This window comes from Macadamia integrifolia, chromosome 5 (genome assembly GCF_013358625.1).
Source record: "Macadamia integrifolia cultivar HAES 741 chromosome 5, SCU_Mint_v3, whole genome shotgun sequence".
NCBI classification, from domain to species: domain Eukaryota; kingdom Viridiplantae; phylum Streptophyta; class Magnoliopsida; order Proteales; family Proteaceae; genus Macadamia; species Macadamia integrifolia.
The window spans coordinates 27,512,463-27,529,990 of NC_056561.1; the positions used below are offsets into that span (position 1 = coordinate 27,512,463).

Consider the following 17,528-nt stretch of genomic DNA (forward strand, 5'->3'; position numbering starts at 1 on the left):
AAAGGGAAGGTTAAATAGGGAAAGAAAAAGGTAATTAAAGAAAAGGGGGCAAAAGGGGAATCGTGAGGGTGGGTTTTACTAACAAAGGAGAGGGCTTTCTTCCTTCTTGTAGTTGGAATCATGGAAGCAGCAGATCAGGGAGCTTGCTGATGGAGAGACCACAGGATTCCAACCAAGGCGAGACTCCAGGAGAAATGGCGGAAGACTAGGAGATGGTGGAATGAAAATTCACAAGGATGCGGCAAGAATTTCGAACTAGGTATGTAAGTTCTTCTTTTCTCTTCTTCTTCGTCTGTTCTTTCTTCTTCTTCTTCTCGTTTTCCTTCCTTCTTTTGTCTGTTCATTATGTCCTCTCTCTCTCTGTTGCTCTGATTTTTTTTCTTGTTGCTCTGGCAGAATCCTAGGAAAGGGGTTCGATCAAAGGAAACAAAAGGAGAGAAGGGCAGTGGGGATCTGCCATGGTAGGGCTGACTCGAAGGGAGGATGGGTTTTTGTTTGAGGAGTAATAGGGTGGGTTTCTAGGGAAGATGAAAGGGTTTGGGACTGGCTCTATTCTCTATTTTGAATAGAGATGAGTTTTTTTTTTTTTTTTTTTTCACAGGGTTAGGTTACGATGGGAAGGGAAAGAAAGATGGTTGCTTCAGCAAGGTTAGGGAAAGGTGAGAGTCGCTGGTAGACAGAGGAGGGTTGAGGGGAAAGGACTCGATTCTCTGTTTAAATAGAGATTTTTTTTTTTATTGTTCTCAGCCTCGGTAGAAACTAAAACAAAGAATGGGAAGGGAAGGAATGGGGATCTTTCAGCTCTGATACCACTTAAAAGAGAGCCAGTAGAGAAAAGGATGAAATCCCTGAGAGAACTCAGAGTTGCAGGGGAGAAGAGGAGAATCACACAAATGGGGGGAGGAAGAAGGTCACCTGACCAATTAAAACCTCCAAGGTTTCAACCAAATATTCAATTCATCATTCAAAATCTATCTAATTACTTGGGTTACATGCCTTTATACAATAAACTGAAATGAATATTTGCCTAATTAAAATCTAAAACTGAAATAGCAACTACTAAATACTTCCTCAAGTCTAACTAATAAAATTAGAAACGTAATAAACTCAAATTAGTAACTCCCTAATTGACTAACAACTACCCAAAATAAAATATTACATATCTTCTCAAATAAAATGACCCAATATTTCCTAAATAAAGTAAATCCTAAAATATTCTATTGATCCCAAAAATCAAATCAGATCCAGTTCGTCTCGGTTGAGATTGCCCAAAATGTCAAGCTGGTTCAGCATCAATTCTACATCACTATTTCTTATCTGCTCAAGTCATCAGCTCAAGATTATTATTTGTCTATTTTATCTGGTCGTGTCCTCAACAATAGTTTTATCTTTTGAAGATAATTATATTCAGCAATAATGCAATCTAGTTGGTCCCCAGGAACTCAATGTTATTAATTGGTCCCCAGCAACCTAATGCTGCTATTTGGTCCCCAGCAACTTGATGTTGCTACTTGGTCTGCAGTAACCTATACTACCCACTACTTGCCTTCTTTTGAGAAGAGCTTTTTCTCCTTTGCAGAGCTGACTGCTACCTCCCACATTGCATTCATTGGGAAGAGCCTTTGATGCTACAGTTGCTGATATATATGATATTTTGTGGATTGCAGTTGGTGTCATTTACACATGTTTTGTTAGTTGTTGATGGTTCTACACGATGATTTTTACCTTCTGATGTTGTTGATGATTGGTGTACTTGAGCTGATATTGTTGCTGGTTTGATGACGGTTGGTTGGATTTCTCTCTCTGTGCTCACTGGAGTCTACAACTGCTATTCAAGACTGGTATTGCGTTTGATGTTCTATTCTTGTTGGTCCAAGCTGGAGCTTTCTTTTGTTCTATGCATACTCCAGCTTGAGGGGGAGTGCTGAGATATGAGTCACGAGTTGGGGGTTTGCCCCAACATAGTATAGTTGTTTCCTTTCCAAGTTAGACTAGGTTGCTTTAGTATTATTTGGTTTCCTATTTAGACTACAACTTTATTTAGTTATAAATAAAGGAATTTCCCACGATAGACAATAGCGGAATCTATCGTGGGCAGCAATCTCTTCTTCTTCCTCTATTGGTCCTAGTTTGTCATAACTCAAGGCACCGTGATGCAGCTAGCACACCGATGGATCGATCCAAGCCTGCTCCAGAACCCGGATCAAGACCCAGATCCAATTTGGGTTCCAAGTTACTAATTTGGATTCTAAGTTTAATAGAATATTTAGGATTTTATTTTTATTTGAGAATATTTGTTCCATATTTGAGTCCTTAGTTGTTTCTTTATTTTGTTAGCTTAGGTGTAGGAGATTGTATTTCTATCTTAGTTTTTTAATTTTAATTAGAAGGTTTTTAATTTTATTTTATTATATATTGGACATGTAACTCATGGGAAGAATAGTTGATTAATGAAGAAAAATTGATTTGAGTAGTGCCTGCGTGGCTGCCTCTCCCCCCCCCTTCTTCTCTCTCTCCTCCTCCTCTACAAGAATCCCCTTCCCTCTTCACTTCTTCTTCTTCTTCTTCTCTATCTCCCCCCTGTCTTCCTTCTGTGAGGTCTCCTCCCCTCCCCTCTCTCTACTTCCTATTCTTCTCCTTCTTCACTTTTCTACTGTCTTTCTTCTTTCCCTCTTTATTTCTTCTTATTCTCCTTCCCTAGTTCTCTCCCTCTCTGTTCTGGAATCAAAGATTAAACCCCTGTTAGATCTGCAACTACCTCTGGTTCACTACCAGAACCCTGTAACTCAACCTGTCCTTAATCCTTGAGCCACTGTTACCTGTGCTCTATTTCTGGGCGACAGCTGCTGTCCTAATCAGGTGGGTCGATCTGCCTCTCCCTTGATCTGTTTGGGCTGAGATTATGAGCGAAGGAAGCCCTCTTCTAGGCGACCCAAACCCCTTCATATAAGTTCTCAATACTGCACCAAACGTGGAAGACCTTGACCCGCAACTAAGCTGTTCTATGATTTCTGCCAGGTCTTGTTTCAGGGATCTTATTCACTTTTCTTGATTGCTGCTACCATTGATCCTTGTGGTGGTTTTAGAGTACAAAGGGTTGGGAGTTCAAATCTGAAAAATCTTGAGAAGTTGGGCTAATGGGTTCATTACTGGATCGAATTGAGGAGTTCCTGGTTTTTCACCACCATTCAGTCTGAAGGAAGAAGAAGACCTAAAGCTTCTTTTCCTCTCATAGTCATTATCCTTCTTTATTGCTGTTGTCCTTTTGTGTTAAAGTCATATTAATATTTTCCAAGGTTACCCTTCCCCTCTCCTTTTATTCTCCTCTATCCTATACTTTTAAGTCCCACTGCCATATTACCCCTCTCCACTCATACGTTACATAAGCCTTTTGTCTTTTGTGACAGTCTTTTGTTTCATTCCATATTAATACCCCTCCTTTAACCTCTTATTTACACCCTGCCATCAAGTGAATGTTATTCCTAGTTTGACCTTAAGCAATAAATAATAATCCTTTCCATATCCTATTGCTTCTTTATTTGCTAATAGCTCCTTGGGAATTCTAGGAATATTACAATTTACAAAATTGCCATTGATTCTGATATTTGTGCTTTTTTTATTTAATTGGGCCCACATCCAATCGGGTTGGTTCTCGTGGGGCCCACCGGCCCCGCATTACACCGTTTGATAACGTTTCTGCTGTTTCCATGTCTAGAAACAGCGAAAACGGTTTTTCACGTTTCCGAAAACAAAAACAGATTTTTTGGTGTTTGATAAACCTAATTCTCGAAACATTTTTTGCAGACATAATGCCACCAAAAACCCCCATAGCATCATCGGATGCCAAAAAGGGAGAGAGGGTTCGGTTGCCTCTTTTTAGGTTTAAATAGTTGAGAGATTTATCGGGCACAATAGCCTTTTTTTCTCTGAAATTTGTTTCTAGAAACGACGAAACAAGTCGGACTTGTTTCGTCAAATTCGTTTCTATAATTGTAAATAGGCATAAATTTTGATTTATGTTTCTAGAAACGGGTGAACGGAACAACTTTATCAAACACTTTTTAGATTGTTTCTCCATTTCTGGGAACAAGAAAACGCAAAAACGGAACGTTGTCAAACAGTGTGATGTAGGGAGTTCCTAGGTGACTAGGTTTCCTACAAGATTAACTAACTAGGTAGGGTTAACTCAAGGGACTTGGGTAGATAGGACAAAAAGAAACTCAGGAAACAAGGTTAAGCATGCAAAATAGAATGAGACTAATAAACAAAGTAGCAAAAAGCAATAATAATCCAGGCGGAAAAACACATAAACTCTTACTTAAGCTTCAAGTGGAGACATGGGGAAGGGAACATGGCAGCAATTATGTGTTAGGTTTAGCACAAATCAATCAAGACACTAAGCATAATAAGCAACCCGCGCAGTTCTCTGAAATTAGTCAACTAATAAGGTAAAACAGCAAGGATTAATTTCAGGTTTCAGCAGAAAATAGATGGCTTTAAAAACAGAGATTAATTTCAGATTTCAGTGGGGGAGATAATGGGGATAATAGGTAGTCAATGGATGTGGAACAGGGGGGTTTTACTTACCTTCTTGCTGTCCCGATCTGAGAAGAAATGGAAAAGCCGAAGTCCTCCAAAATAGAGGTACAGTCCACCTTATTTGACGAGGAAAAAGGTCCAGCTTGATGATGTAGTGCTCAGCGGCAACCCAAGTGGGGTTTATTCAATGGAGGTGATCTCCAATTACTGTGAACAATGGCTGCAATAGTGTAGCAGCAACAGAGAAGACAAAAACAGCAAAAGAGAGAGATGAAAGTTGAGATAAGAGAGAGGGTCGAGAAAGAGAGAGGACGAGAATGAGAAAAGAGAGAGAGACCGAGAATGAGAGGAGATCGTGAGAGGGAGAGAGGGACGCTGGCTTTGCCTTTTTCTTTCAACAACTTTTCATTCATTCAATAATTCATTCTGTGGCCAATGGCCTTACATAAATAAGAGACTAATTACTAAAAAGAAAAGAATATTCTAGGAATGCTATTTCATAAACAAAGAAACTTTCTAAAAAGAAATCAATAGGATATTTATTTAGTTTCCTAATTGACCTAAAGACTCAAATAAACAAAATCTTACGAAATAAAACTACTAACATATCAGATTGGGTGGGGGCCACACAATCTTGGCAAAATCCTAGGAAATAAAACTACTAACATATCCGATTTGGTGGGGGCCACACAATCTTAGCAAAGAAAGAAAGGAGAGGACTCGATCCAGCGCTGGGAAGGCTGGATCGAGACTTCCTTTTCTTTTTCTTCCTCCTAATCCTCCAACCACAAAGAAGGTTGGGTCTTCTTCTTCCTTTGGCTGTACGTCTTGATGTCCCCATCAACTCTCCCCGGCTTGGAAGAATTCACCTCCGGTGAATTAAAGCTCATGTAATACTCAAGTCGGTCTGGGTTGAGTTGTTGGACTTCTTGCATTGTGATCCAGGTGTCAATTTCTGGACGTCCACGCCACTTGACCAAGAACTCTCTAGAATCTCCAGTGTGTGTGGACACAATCCTCTCATCAAGGATTTCCTCAACTTCTTCAGTTTTTCTCGTGACCTTAGGCACAGGTGGTAATGAGGTGGGGGGAAGTGGTTGGCTTGGCTCAGAAGTCTCATCAATGTTGAAGGGGAAGTCTTCAATGTCATCAGGATAGAAAGGGGTAAAGGTAGAGGTCCCATATGGGACTAGGTCTTCAACATTGAAAATATTACTGATATCCATGCTAGCTGGCAGATCAAGAACATACGCATTGGCACCTATCCTCTTGAGTACCTTGAACGAACCTGTGCTACGAGCATGCAGCTTGCTCGCTTTTCCCCTAACAAAACATTGTGGCTTGATTCTTACCATCACCATATCGCCCTCTTGAAACTCTTGTAGCCTTCTGTGCACATCTGCCTTCGATTTGTATTGCTCATTGCTCAGTGCTATCTGTCTTCTTATACCTGCATGCAAATCATGTATATGCTGAGCAAAAGATTTGGCTGACTGGGAGGTCCTGGAACTAGACACGACTGGGATAAGGTCTATGGTGCTCAGGGCTGGTATCCTGAACAGATCTCAAAGGGGGACAGAGCAGTGGTACGATTCTTAGAACTATTATATGCAAACTCAGCCTGGCTAAGGACTCGATCCCAACTGGTAAGGTGTTCTCCTATGAGGCAATGCAATAAATTCCCTAAGCTCCTATTGACAACCTCGGTCTGGCCATTGGTCTGAGGGTGGAAAGCGGAGGAGAAATGGAGCTTCGTGCCCATCGTCCGCCATAGGGTCCTCCAAAAATGACTGGTGAACTTAACATCCCTATCTGACACTATGGTGAGAGACAACCCATGGTACTTGACAACCTCATTAAAAAAAATTCTGACTACTATGGATGCATCGAAGGTCTTAGAGCATGGGATGAAATTGGCCATCTTCGAGAAGTGGTCCACAACCACATAAACAGAATCATGGCCTCTCGAAGTTCTTGGTAGACCAAGCACGAAGTCCATACTAAGGTCCTGCCAAGGGGAATGGGGAACGGGTAGAGGAGTGTACAACCCTGTGTTTTGCTTTTGTTGTTTGGCGGTTTGGCACGTCCTACACTGACTCACAACTCTAGCAACATCCCTCTTCAGCCCTGGCCAAAAGAATCGGTCCTCAACGAGGGTGATGGTCTTATCTCGATCGAAATGGCCAGCGACTCCCCCAGCATGCAATTCCCAGATCAGGAAATCTCGGAGTGAAGTCCTGGGAATGCACAACTTGCTTCCTTTAAAAAGGAAGCCCTCCCTAAGTAGGAAGTCCGAGCGGTTGACCGGGTTGCCTTCACTCAAGGAAGTGAATGGCTCACTAAAATCAAGATAAGTGGGGTATTGGTCCTTGACTCGCTCGAACCCTACAACCTCTACACTCATTGCTTGGAGTAGCACACTAGCCCGACTCCTAGCATTGGTGCGAATGAGGAACATGTTCACCCAGCTCAGTGCATCTACGACAGTATTCTCGACACCAGGTCTGTGCTTGAGTACAAAAGTGTACTCTTGGAGAAACTCAACCCACTTGGCATGCCTCTGGTTAAGTTTCTTTTGGGCACTCAGGTATCTCAGAGCTTGGTGGTAAGAGAATAGCACGAATTCTTGCGGTAAAAGGTAATGTCGCCAATAGTGCAGTGATTGGACAACTGCATAGAATTCCTTGTCGTATGTGGAATATCGTTGCCTAGCTTCATTAAGCTTCTCACTAAAATAGGCAATAGGGTGGCCCTCTTGTCCTAGGACACCACCTATCCTAATACCAGATGCATCACAATTCACTTCGAAGACCTTAGAGAAATCTGAGAGCGCAGGACTGGAGCTTCAGTCATAAGCTTTTTAATCTCATTAAAGGCCTTCGTAGCACTCTTAGTCCATTGAAACTCCTTCTTTTTCATGCAATCGGTGATAGGAGACATAATAGAACTAAATCGATAGATGAATCTTCTGTAGAAAGTGGCTAAGCCATGAAAGCTTCATACCTCATGAATGTTAGTTGGCTCAGGCCACTCTACAATCGCTCTCACTTTCTCAGGGTCAGCAGATACTCCCTGAGCTGACACAACAAATCCCAGGAAGATGACTTGATCACTCATGAAGGTACACTTCTTGAGGTTGACATAGAGTTTCTCTTGTAAGAGCACATGAAAAACCTTCTGTAAGTGATCCAAGTGGGAAGACGGGGTCTTACTATAGATGAGGATGTCATCAAAGTAAACCACAAGGAACTTGCCAATGAATGGTTGAAGCACTTGATTCATCATCCTCATGAAGGTGCTAGGTGCATTTGACAAGCCAAAAGGCATGACTAACCACTCAAAGACGCCATCCTTCGTCTTGAAGGCTGTCTTCCACTCATCTCCAGGCCTAACCCTAATCTGGTGGTACCCACTCTTGAGATCAATCTTCGAAAAGATTGAAGAGTTGGCCATCATATCCAACATGCCATCAAGCCTAGGGATAGGGAACCTATACTTGATAGTGATCTTATTGATGGCCCTACTGTCAACACACATACGCCAGGTGCCATCTTTCTTTGGCGTGAGCAAGGCAGGTACAGCACACGGGCTAAGGCTTTCCCTAATAAATCCCTTCTGCAACAGTTCATCCACTTGTCGTTTGAGTTCGGCGTGTTCTTTGGGATTCATTCGGTAATGGGGTAAGTTTGGGAGAGAGGATCCTGGAACTAAGTCAATAGCATACTGGATGTCATGCACAAGCAGTAACTCATCAGGCAGTTCCTCAGGGAATAATCTCTCGAATTTCCTCAACAAGGGTTGCACTTCTCTAGGAGCCTCAGTGAATAAGTGTGACCTATCGGTATTACTTTGTACGGCAACTAGAGCATAAATCACCCCTGACTCGTGACACTCTCCTTCAAATTGTTGATTTAAAATGTTGAGTGTTTTGGTGGCGGTGTGTTTGGATGTACTTCCCTTGTGTTCTGGAACCCTAACTTCCCTAGAGGCACTGGGGGTCAGTCTGATCTTCTTCCCTTTGAACTCAAAGACATAGGTGTTAGACTTCTCATAATTGGTGACATCCCGGTCATATAACCAAGGTCTACCTAGAATGATGTGGGCAACATCCATCTCTAGGACATCACACCACACTCGATCCTCATATCCTGCAAAGTGTAGGGGAACTAAACACCTTAGATTAACGAGAATGGTGGACTGATCAACCCAAGCAACCTTGTAAGGCTTGGGGTGGGGTTCAGGTTTGAGGCCCATTCGAGCAATAGCGCTCTTGGCGACCACATTCATGCAATTCCCGTTGTCTATGGCGACGTGGTAGTTCTTGCCCTGATGACATGTGTAAGTGATGAAAATATTAGTTCGTCGCCAATCATCGCTACTCTTAGGTTGTGAGACCATACAACGCACAATGCCGAGCTTGAGGTCACCGGCCTCCTCGGTGTCCTCATCAGATATGGTCTCATCTGATCTATGGTCCTCATACTCATGGTCCTGAAAACCCTCTTGGTCACTTTCTTCAGGGGTCTGCTCTCCTACATAAAGATTCCTATTGAGACACTCTCTGGAGAAGTGACCAAACCCAAGACACTTGAAGCACTGTTGCTGCCCACTACTCTTGGGTGCTTCACCCAAAATTCCTTTACCCTTGTCAAATTGACGTTGTGGTGCAACAGGGGGTTTTGGGAATCCAGTTGAGCCTTGGGGTGGTTTTCTAAATTGGGACTCCCCAGCTTGGAAGCTCTTCCTCTGAGAATAAGTTCTCATGGAGGATTCCACCTCAAGGGCTATCTTGAAGTCCTGTGGAACGTCTCTCACCAGGTGGGGTGCCATACAAGACTGAATTTCAGAGTTTAGCCCCGTAAGGAATCTGGATAGTGTCTACTCAACATCCTCCCGAATACGGCTTCTAATTTTTAAATCATTGAACTTGCTCATGTATTCGGTCACGGTCAACTTCCCTTGCTTCAGGGTATTCATTTCATTCAACAACTGGAGCCTATAAATGATAGGCAAAAATTCCCTCTTGAGCCGCTCTTGCATATCTACCCAGGTGGTGATTGGCTCAACTCCTAGGTGGTCCTCCTGGTACTCTAGGTCTGTCCAAAAGTCCTGGGCAGCTCCAATAAGCTTGAACTTAGCAAATCAGTAGCGGACTTCCTCTGGCATATCGTAGAAATAAAAGTACCTATCCATCTGCTTGATCCAATCTAGAAGGATCCTAGCATCAATCTGACCATCGTAGGTCGGGGCATCTACCTTAATCATCCGTCTGACATCAAAGCCCCTATCATGATGCTCATAACCCTCATCATCTCCATATTGGGTTTGGCGTCTTGGCGGTGGGCCTCGACCCCTACCCTGATCCTTACCACGCCTTAGGCCTTGGAAGTTATCCCCTATCTGGTCATAACCATCAGTCTGGTTATTTTCGTTTACTTCCTCAAGGTTAGAGCCCCTGCCCCTAGGTTCAGTGCCAGTTGTGTTACGGCCTTGCCGTCTATCAGGGTTTTGGGCACTTGTCTCGAGGGCAGCCAACTTATCTGTAAGGGCTTGGAGATGGGCAGCTTGCGTTTCCTGTATGGCTTGGACGGCTTTCATGAATTCAGCCAGTTGCTCAGGTTGGGTGGAGGTGCTAGGAGGGTCAGACATATCCTGGTATACTCTACCACTACGAGTGGACATAAAGAAATGGGCAGCCAATGGTACGGTTGCCACCAAAGACTCAAGGTCTACTCAGAGTCTCCAATTGAGACAGGTAGTTAGCCCTCTCAATCTTGAGGTCAGAAATCTCCCTCTCAAGTATATGCTTTTGGAGGGAATAGCGTCCAATGCTATTTGGTCCCGCCAACTTAAGAAAGAAAAGGGTGTCCTCTAATCTAAAGTATCGCTCTCTTAGCTCAGACTCGACCACGGACAGATGGTGACGGAGACTAGACCTCAAAAGGTAAGACATGTAAACAAGGGACAGCAGTACCTAATTACCCTAAACCTAGACAAAACCATGCTCTAATACCAAAATGATGTAGGGAGTTCCTAGGTGACTAGGTTTCCTACAAGATTAACTAACTAGGTAAGGTTAACTCAAGGGACTTGGGTAGATAGGACAAAAAGAAACTCAGCAAGCAAGATTAAGCATGCAAAATAGAATTAGACTAATAAACAAAGTTGCAAAAAGCAATAATAATCTAGGCGAAAAAACACATAAACTCTTACTTAAGCTTCAAGTGGGGACATGGGGAAAGGAACATGGCAGCAATTATGTGTTAGGTTTAGCACAAATCAATCAAGATACTAAGCATAATAAGCAACCCGTGCAGTTCTCTAAAATCAGTCAACTAATAACGTAAAACAGCAGGGATTAATTTCAAGTTTCAGCAGAAAATAGATGGCTCAAAAAACAGAGATTAATTTCAGATTTCAGTGGAGGAGAAAATGGGTATAATAGGCAGTCAATGGATGTGGAACAGAGGGGTTTTACTTACCTTCTTGCTGTCCCAATCTGAGAAGAAATGGAGAAGCCGAAGTCCTCCAAAACAGAGGTACAGTCCACCTTGTTTGACGAGGAAAAAGGTCCAGCTTGATGATGTAGTGCTCAGCGGCAACCCAAGTGGGGTTTATTCAATGGAGGTGATCTCCAATTACTGTGAACAATGGCTACAATAGTGTAGCAGCAACAGAGAAGACAGAAACAGCAAAAGAGAGATGAAAGTCGAGATAAGAGAGAGGGTCGAGAAAGAGAGGACGAGAATGAGAAAAGAGAGAGACCGAGAATGAGAGGAGATCGTGAGAGGGAGAGAGGGACGCTGGCTTTGCCTTTTTCTTTCAACAACTTTTCATTCATTCAATAATTCATTCTGTGGCCAATGGTCTTACATAAATAAGAGACTAATTACTAAAAAGAAAAGAATATTCTAGGAATGCTATTTCATAAACAAAGAAACTTTCTAAAAAGAAATCAATAGGATATTTATTTAGTTTCCTAATTGACCTAAAGACTCAAATAAACAAAATCCTAGGAAATAAAACTACTAACATATCAGATTGGGTGGGGGCCACACAATCTTGGCAAAATCTTAGGAAATAAAACTACTAACATATCCGATTTGGTGGGGGCCACACAATCTTGGCAAAGAAAGGAATGAGAGGACTCGATCCAGCACTAGGAAGGTTGGATCGAGCCTTCCTTTTTCTTTTTCTTCCTCCTTCTAATCCTCCAACCACAAAGAAGGTTGGGTCTTCTTCTTCCTTCGGCTGTACGTCTTGATGTCCCCATCACGGTGCCTTTGATGTTGTTGCAACTTGCATGCCTCTAAGCTTTTAGATGCAGGAAAAACACAAAAGTGCCCAGAGTTTTGAGAATAAGAAAGAGAATAACAATTAGTTGTTAATCAGTAAGTAGTTGAAGATCCAACAGTTGGGACATGTTTGATGTCACAAATTTTGAAATACTGCATAATCAATTCATCAGGTCCATCATGGTTCAATGACAAGATAGCACTTCAAATGGTAAAGTGAAAGATAGAGGTGACAAGTACCTTGTCAAAGTCCTTAACAATCTTTGCTTCTGGAGAAGAATTCTCCTCATATTCCATCCACAACTCACCAATTTCATTTGCTGAAAAAAATAGAATCTGAATTAAGAATTGTAAACCACATTTAAAAGTAAATAAACAATAAATTACCTACAACAACAGAATTTCTTAAACTTATATAAAGGAGTAAGCTTGATGGAGATCAAATTATAAAAGGATAGAAGAAGAATAAGCACTGAAATAATTATCTAAGCATACTCGTTGGAGGCCAAATTTGGGTTTTCAGCTTGTGGGGTCCACATAGGGTACTTTTTGGAGTCTATGTCTATGTCTAATCATTAAGGTTTACTAAGAAGTAAAAAAAAAAAAAGGGTTTCGTATTCGATCAATGAGTTGGAAGTTATTTTCAGCAGAAATTGTATTTTGGGACAAATTTATATAAAGGGGGCCAAATGAGGGTATTTTTGTCATTTCAATATGGGGAAGATTTTAGTTCCTTAGTGAATAGGCATCAAGTTGCTTAAGACATTAGTAACTAACAACCCACACAAGAAACTAGTTACTTTAACTTTAGGTAGATTGCACTATAAAAAAGGACATACCCAGTGCACAAGGTTACCGCCTGGGGTCTAGACAGGGTCTTAATGTACGCAGCCTTACCCCCGGTCCCCCACTTTGCGAAGAGGCTGTTTCACTTCTTTTATTTTCCCCTAGGTTCTAATGAATGCCTAATCTTACAAGAGGGGGAAACCAGTAATATCGTATTTCCCAAATCACTATCAAGGAGATCTGCAACGCTGGCAATGGAGACCCGAACCCTGGCAATGAAACTACAGAAGATCAACATGAATGGTTTGATGTTTGAGGTCATGCCAACCTCATCTTCCTTGACGACAAGGTAATGCAAAGCCCCAAATCACAGAGCATTTTGAGCTGGTTGAAGTTGGGAGATACAGTTCCTTCGATCCCTAGTTAATGATTCGAATATGCATGATCCTGCCACCGGAGCAGTAGACATGGACCAGGTAGAGTCACGTGGTGGGACGAGATCCTAGGATAAGATGAGAGGCATGGTCATGTCACCGAGGCAGTGAACGAAGGATGGTGAGAACAGAGATGCGTGGAGTAATTGAGTTTAAGTGCAGGAATCAATGTGAGTGAGTACGCCTTCTTGACCCAAAGTGTCTCAAGGCTCCTACCCATCATTGCTGAACAGAATAGCAGACCTAAGAACTGAGATGCAGCGTTGGACTCAGATGATCAGAGGAAGGAAAGAAAGATTCTGTAAGTCCTTGCTGTTTCTGTGCGACAACGGGAGTAGCTTCAATTGAGAGAAAAAGTCATGTTTCATCTCAGCACTTGCTGCAAATGAAAAATAATCTTACACTTGTTGCAGCAGAAAAGAGGGAAGACCGATTAGAGTTAGAAAGGGATGTAAGTTATATATTATCTTTTGTTTTCTTACTTGCTCTATATACCATGTGGCATTTGCTTTCTCCCACCCTGTTTGTTTGTTTGTTTAATGGTTTCAGTGAAGCATCCTTCCAAATTGTCGAATTTGGAAAATGGAAGCGACATCACTGAAATATATGGATCTTTTTTTCTCCAATTCATGATGTTGGTTCTTGTCTCCTCGATGTTTTCCCTTCAACCTGGTTGACTGCATTTTAACAGACATGCACACAAAATAATGATTAGAAACCCAAATGGGACAACTTCTTGGTCGGTGGAGGTGATAAGGAGATCCTGGGCTGACATGGGAGGCATTGTCATGTTGCCGATCCAGTGGATGGAGAGGCCTAGGTGGGTGAGAGTTGAGACACATGCAAAACGCCTTCAGCACCAGACCCTCATGATCCACACCATGCATGAACTCGCATCCCATTCAAGTGGCAACTCCTTTGATCCGTTCCACGGGTACCTGTAGTTTATCTGTTATCCGATGGGATCTTTCAGTTTTTCCAAACGACATATTTACCTCCAGTTTTTTTGATTCATTGAGTAACTGAAGGGTAAAAAAGTCATGTTACAAATAGTCAAAGTTCACCTATAGAGGTATCAATCAGACAGTCCCACACATATATATATATATATATACATGGTGCGTCTTTTTTTAACCTGCCATAACCAAGCAGGTTAAAAACAGAATTTGTAACCAGACTATTTTGCCCTCATACGATGACGTGGTACTACGATAGTGTCCACTTTATGTAATTTCAATTTTTTTGGTAAAACACCATGTAATTTCCAATATAGTCTTCCTCCCCCCCCCCCGTTTTTTTTTCTCTCCTTCGACCACTTCTCTTCCTCCTGCTACTGCTTCTCTGCCATCCTCTCTCCAACCCATCTCCGACCGCATCTCCCTTGTTCTTGCTGCCCCCACCCTATGAACCTTGGATGCATAGTCCCTCGCTACTGCCATGGTAGAAGAAAGAATTAGACCGAGGAGCGAAAGATTCTTTCTATATTCATGGATAGATGTGTATATACATTGATGTTGCCTTCCCTAACAGTTCGAGCCTTTAAGTGATATGCTAGTGAACATGGTATCAGAGGAGGGAGGCCAAGTGTTCCACTCCTAGGAAGTGCATTGGAAGAGTTTTCCCGACATTTCTTCTCCCTTGGTGCCATGCGAAGCAAATTCCATGTGAGATCCATAAGCAAGGACCATGGGATCCTGGCCTGCACGTGCGGGGGAGTGTTGATGTATACATTGATGCTACGCTTCCCTAACAGTTCAAGTTTTTAGGTGAAACAATAGCGAAACCAACATTAACGATTGAGTTGCACAAAAGTAAAAAATCCCATAAGCAATCCCAGCAAACCCATGTTAGGAATCAAAATTCTGCAATCTCTCTCTTTGTTTGGAAGCGTTCAGATAGTCAAGAACAAGAAAGTCAACAAATAGTCACCTACTCCAACACTTATACACTTGCCCATCCACGTTACCCTCCTTGATCACCTGATGATACTCCACTCCAGTCTCCAAAAAGATCTCCTCAATGGTACATAGCGAGGGAAGGGGGTGAGGGCAGCTGGCAGGGAGGGTAAGGATAGCGCAGGAGGGGAGAGGGAGGGGGGCGGTGAGAGTGCGCGCAGAGTCTCAATCGGCTTTGGATCTCTACACCGATCCTATTGTTCCAGACCTACAGTTGACCATCTCCAGCGGAATCGATTCCCAGATTCTTTGGGAGCAACCACCCCCTTCTTCACTGACCACCTCCAGCAGAATACTATTCCCAGCCTCTCAGCCACCCAAAAGCAACTCTTAAGGCTGCCACCTGGTATCAGGAAGCATAGGATCAGTCACAGTCCACATGTAAGAACCTAAAGCATTTCAGATGAATTCATTGAACAGTCCACTCCTGCCAGTTCTATAAGAAACCTGTATATGCAGATCCCCATTTCGCTCACGGAAATTCTCAAAGATGGTTCTAAAAGAAGCAACAAAACCGCTACTGGAAGAAAATGGGCATTGAAAGATCGATACAGGGCTCTGATCTTTACATTTGAGTGAAGGAACCCAAGATGAGTAAGGGGAATAACTCAGAGAGATTTCATTTCTCCCTTTTCATGCCACAGCAACCCAAACTCATCTCCAACCCCAGTAAGCTCGATGCATGCCTCACAGATGAGGAAGAAAAGAGGCAGGAATTCCCACGAACGCAAAAGCCGAGAAGGTATGGAAGACGAGGTATGGGAGACTGAGAGGAAGGGAAGAGGAAAGGGAGAGTGAAACGACAAAAAAAATCACACTCAAAGTCAGTAAGAAAATAATTAAGGGCAAAAAAGGAAACAGAAAATTGGTTACAACAATTGGTTGTAACCACCTTGGTGACAAACAGATTAATATATATATATATATAATGTTTTACTTCTAACATAATAGAATGAGAATTCTCTTTAGTTGTGTGGATTCACAGCAATGTTTCAAAAATCAGAATTGACTGAGCCCAATCCTGAATCTAGCCATTCTGGAGCAGCTGATTCCAGCTTAATCGAAATCGTTATCGTCTGGACCCAATCCGGATCCTGATTCCGAGTTTAATAACTTTGATTTACAGGTTTTTTTAAAGGTGGATTCCTTAGGTAGATTCCTCAGTGAGTTATCTCTTCTTCTTCTCTTCTCTAGTCTACTAGATATTTTCTATTCTATTAGAGTAGTTTCTTTATGCCCTGAAACAGTTTCTTTTCGCAATCATAGTTCTAAATCTTGAAGTTTTGACCAAAATTTCCCAGTTTCGAGTAGGGTCAAAACGAAACCATGGGTCGAATTGAAAATGTTACTGGGTCCGACGATATTTCGCATATTTTGGTGATGCAGATCAGAGCCTGAAGAAGAGGATGGGAATCAAATACAGAAGGGAAAAAAAAATTACTATTCACAAGAACAGACTCCTACTTTATTAAACTGAAAATAGAAATTATAGAAAAGGAAACTTAAGAAATAGCAAGTAAACAAAACAAAAAAAAAAAAAAAAAATCTCTCATCAAATATCCACCATATCTCCACCAAAAGTATCCCCGTGAACACTAACCACATGAACAATGTTTTCACCATTTTCTTTGTATGGGCACTTTTGGTGGAGATATGGTGGATTTTTTATGGGAGATACCTTTTTTTTTTTTTTAACTTGCTATTTCTTAAGTTTCCTTTTTTCTATAGTGTCTACTTTCCGTTTTACAAAGTAGAAGTTTCTAATTTATTAGGTTTCTATTTTTATTTTCCTCGGCCAACAAGTAGTTGCTTTTGATAGAGTTTCTATTTTGCAATGCAACTTTATTTTGGTAACTCTCCCATAGCCATAGAGAGTTGTTATTTTCTTGTAATTGGTTTTATTATAAATAAAGGCAAGAAGCTGCACACAAGAGCCAACGAATTGAGAGTGAAAAATTATTAAACCGCGTGATCGTTCTTGCGCAACAATTTGAAGCCAAATTTGGTCCGCACTAACATCCACCTCTAAAGGATGCTACCACGACAACCGAAGAACTTTTGACGGTGGTGAGCAAGAAGTAAACGGTCCTACCGAAGAGTTCTAATGTAGAAGTAGGTTACAAGTAAACTACCCCAGCAGTTTATAACCCCAAATAAGACAACTTAAGACTTTAAGCTAACTTTAGAATGCCTAGAATTAGACTAGAAGAACAAGAGAACATAAAATAGAAATAGGACCAAGAAATAAGGGAATAAGACTAGCAAATAAACCCCCAAGGATACAGTAGCAATGCAACAACAAAACCAGCCCAAAAACCAACCCGATTGGAGAGAATGACCTGCAATAGGGCTGGAGAGAGAGAGGTGCGACTGGGTCGGTGGGGCTCCAATTAAGCTGCAAACTTGGTCGATTGTAGGGCCCAGGGACGGCACGAAAAGGCCCAATATGAAGAGCTTTTGACTACTGGTTTGAGAGTTATGCGATTTCTTGATTTTCAGACCTAGGGGAGAGAATCTGA

The 17,528-nt window shown here is 42.0% G+C and overlaps 1 protein-coding gene across 3 annotated transcripts in view; it reads right to left on the minus strand.

Moving 5' to 3' along the window:
• LOC122077968 (5'-deoxynucleotidase HDDC2) overlaps positions 1–17,528 on the minus strand; it is a 47,794-nt gene that overhangs the window by 19,398 nt on the left and 10,868 nt on the right. For all 3 annotated transcript variants that reach the window (XM_042643852.1, XM_042643851.1, XM_042643853.1), the window contains exon 5: positions 12,075–12,154. In XM_042643852.1, the coding sequence (XP_042499786.1) occupies positions 12,075–12,154 (80 nt within the window). The remainder of the gene's footprint in view (positions 1–12,074; positions 12,155–17,528) is intronic.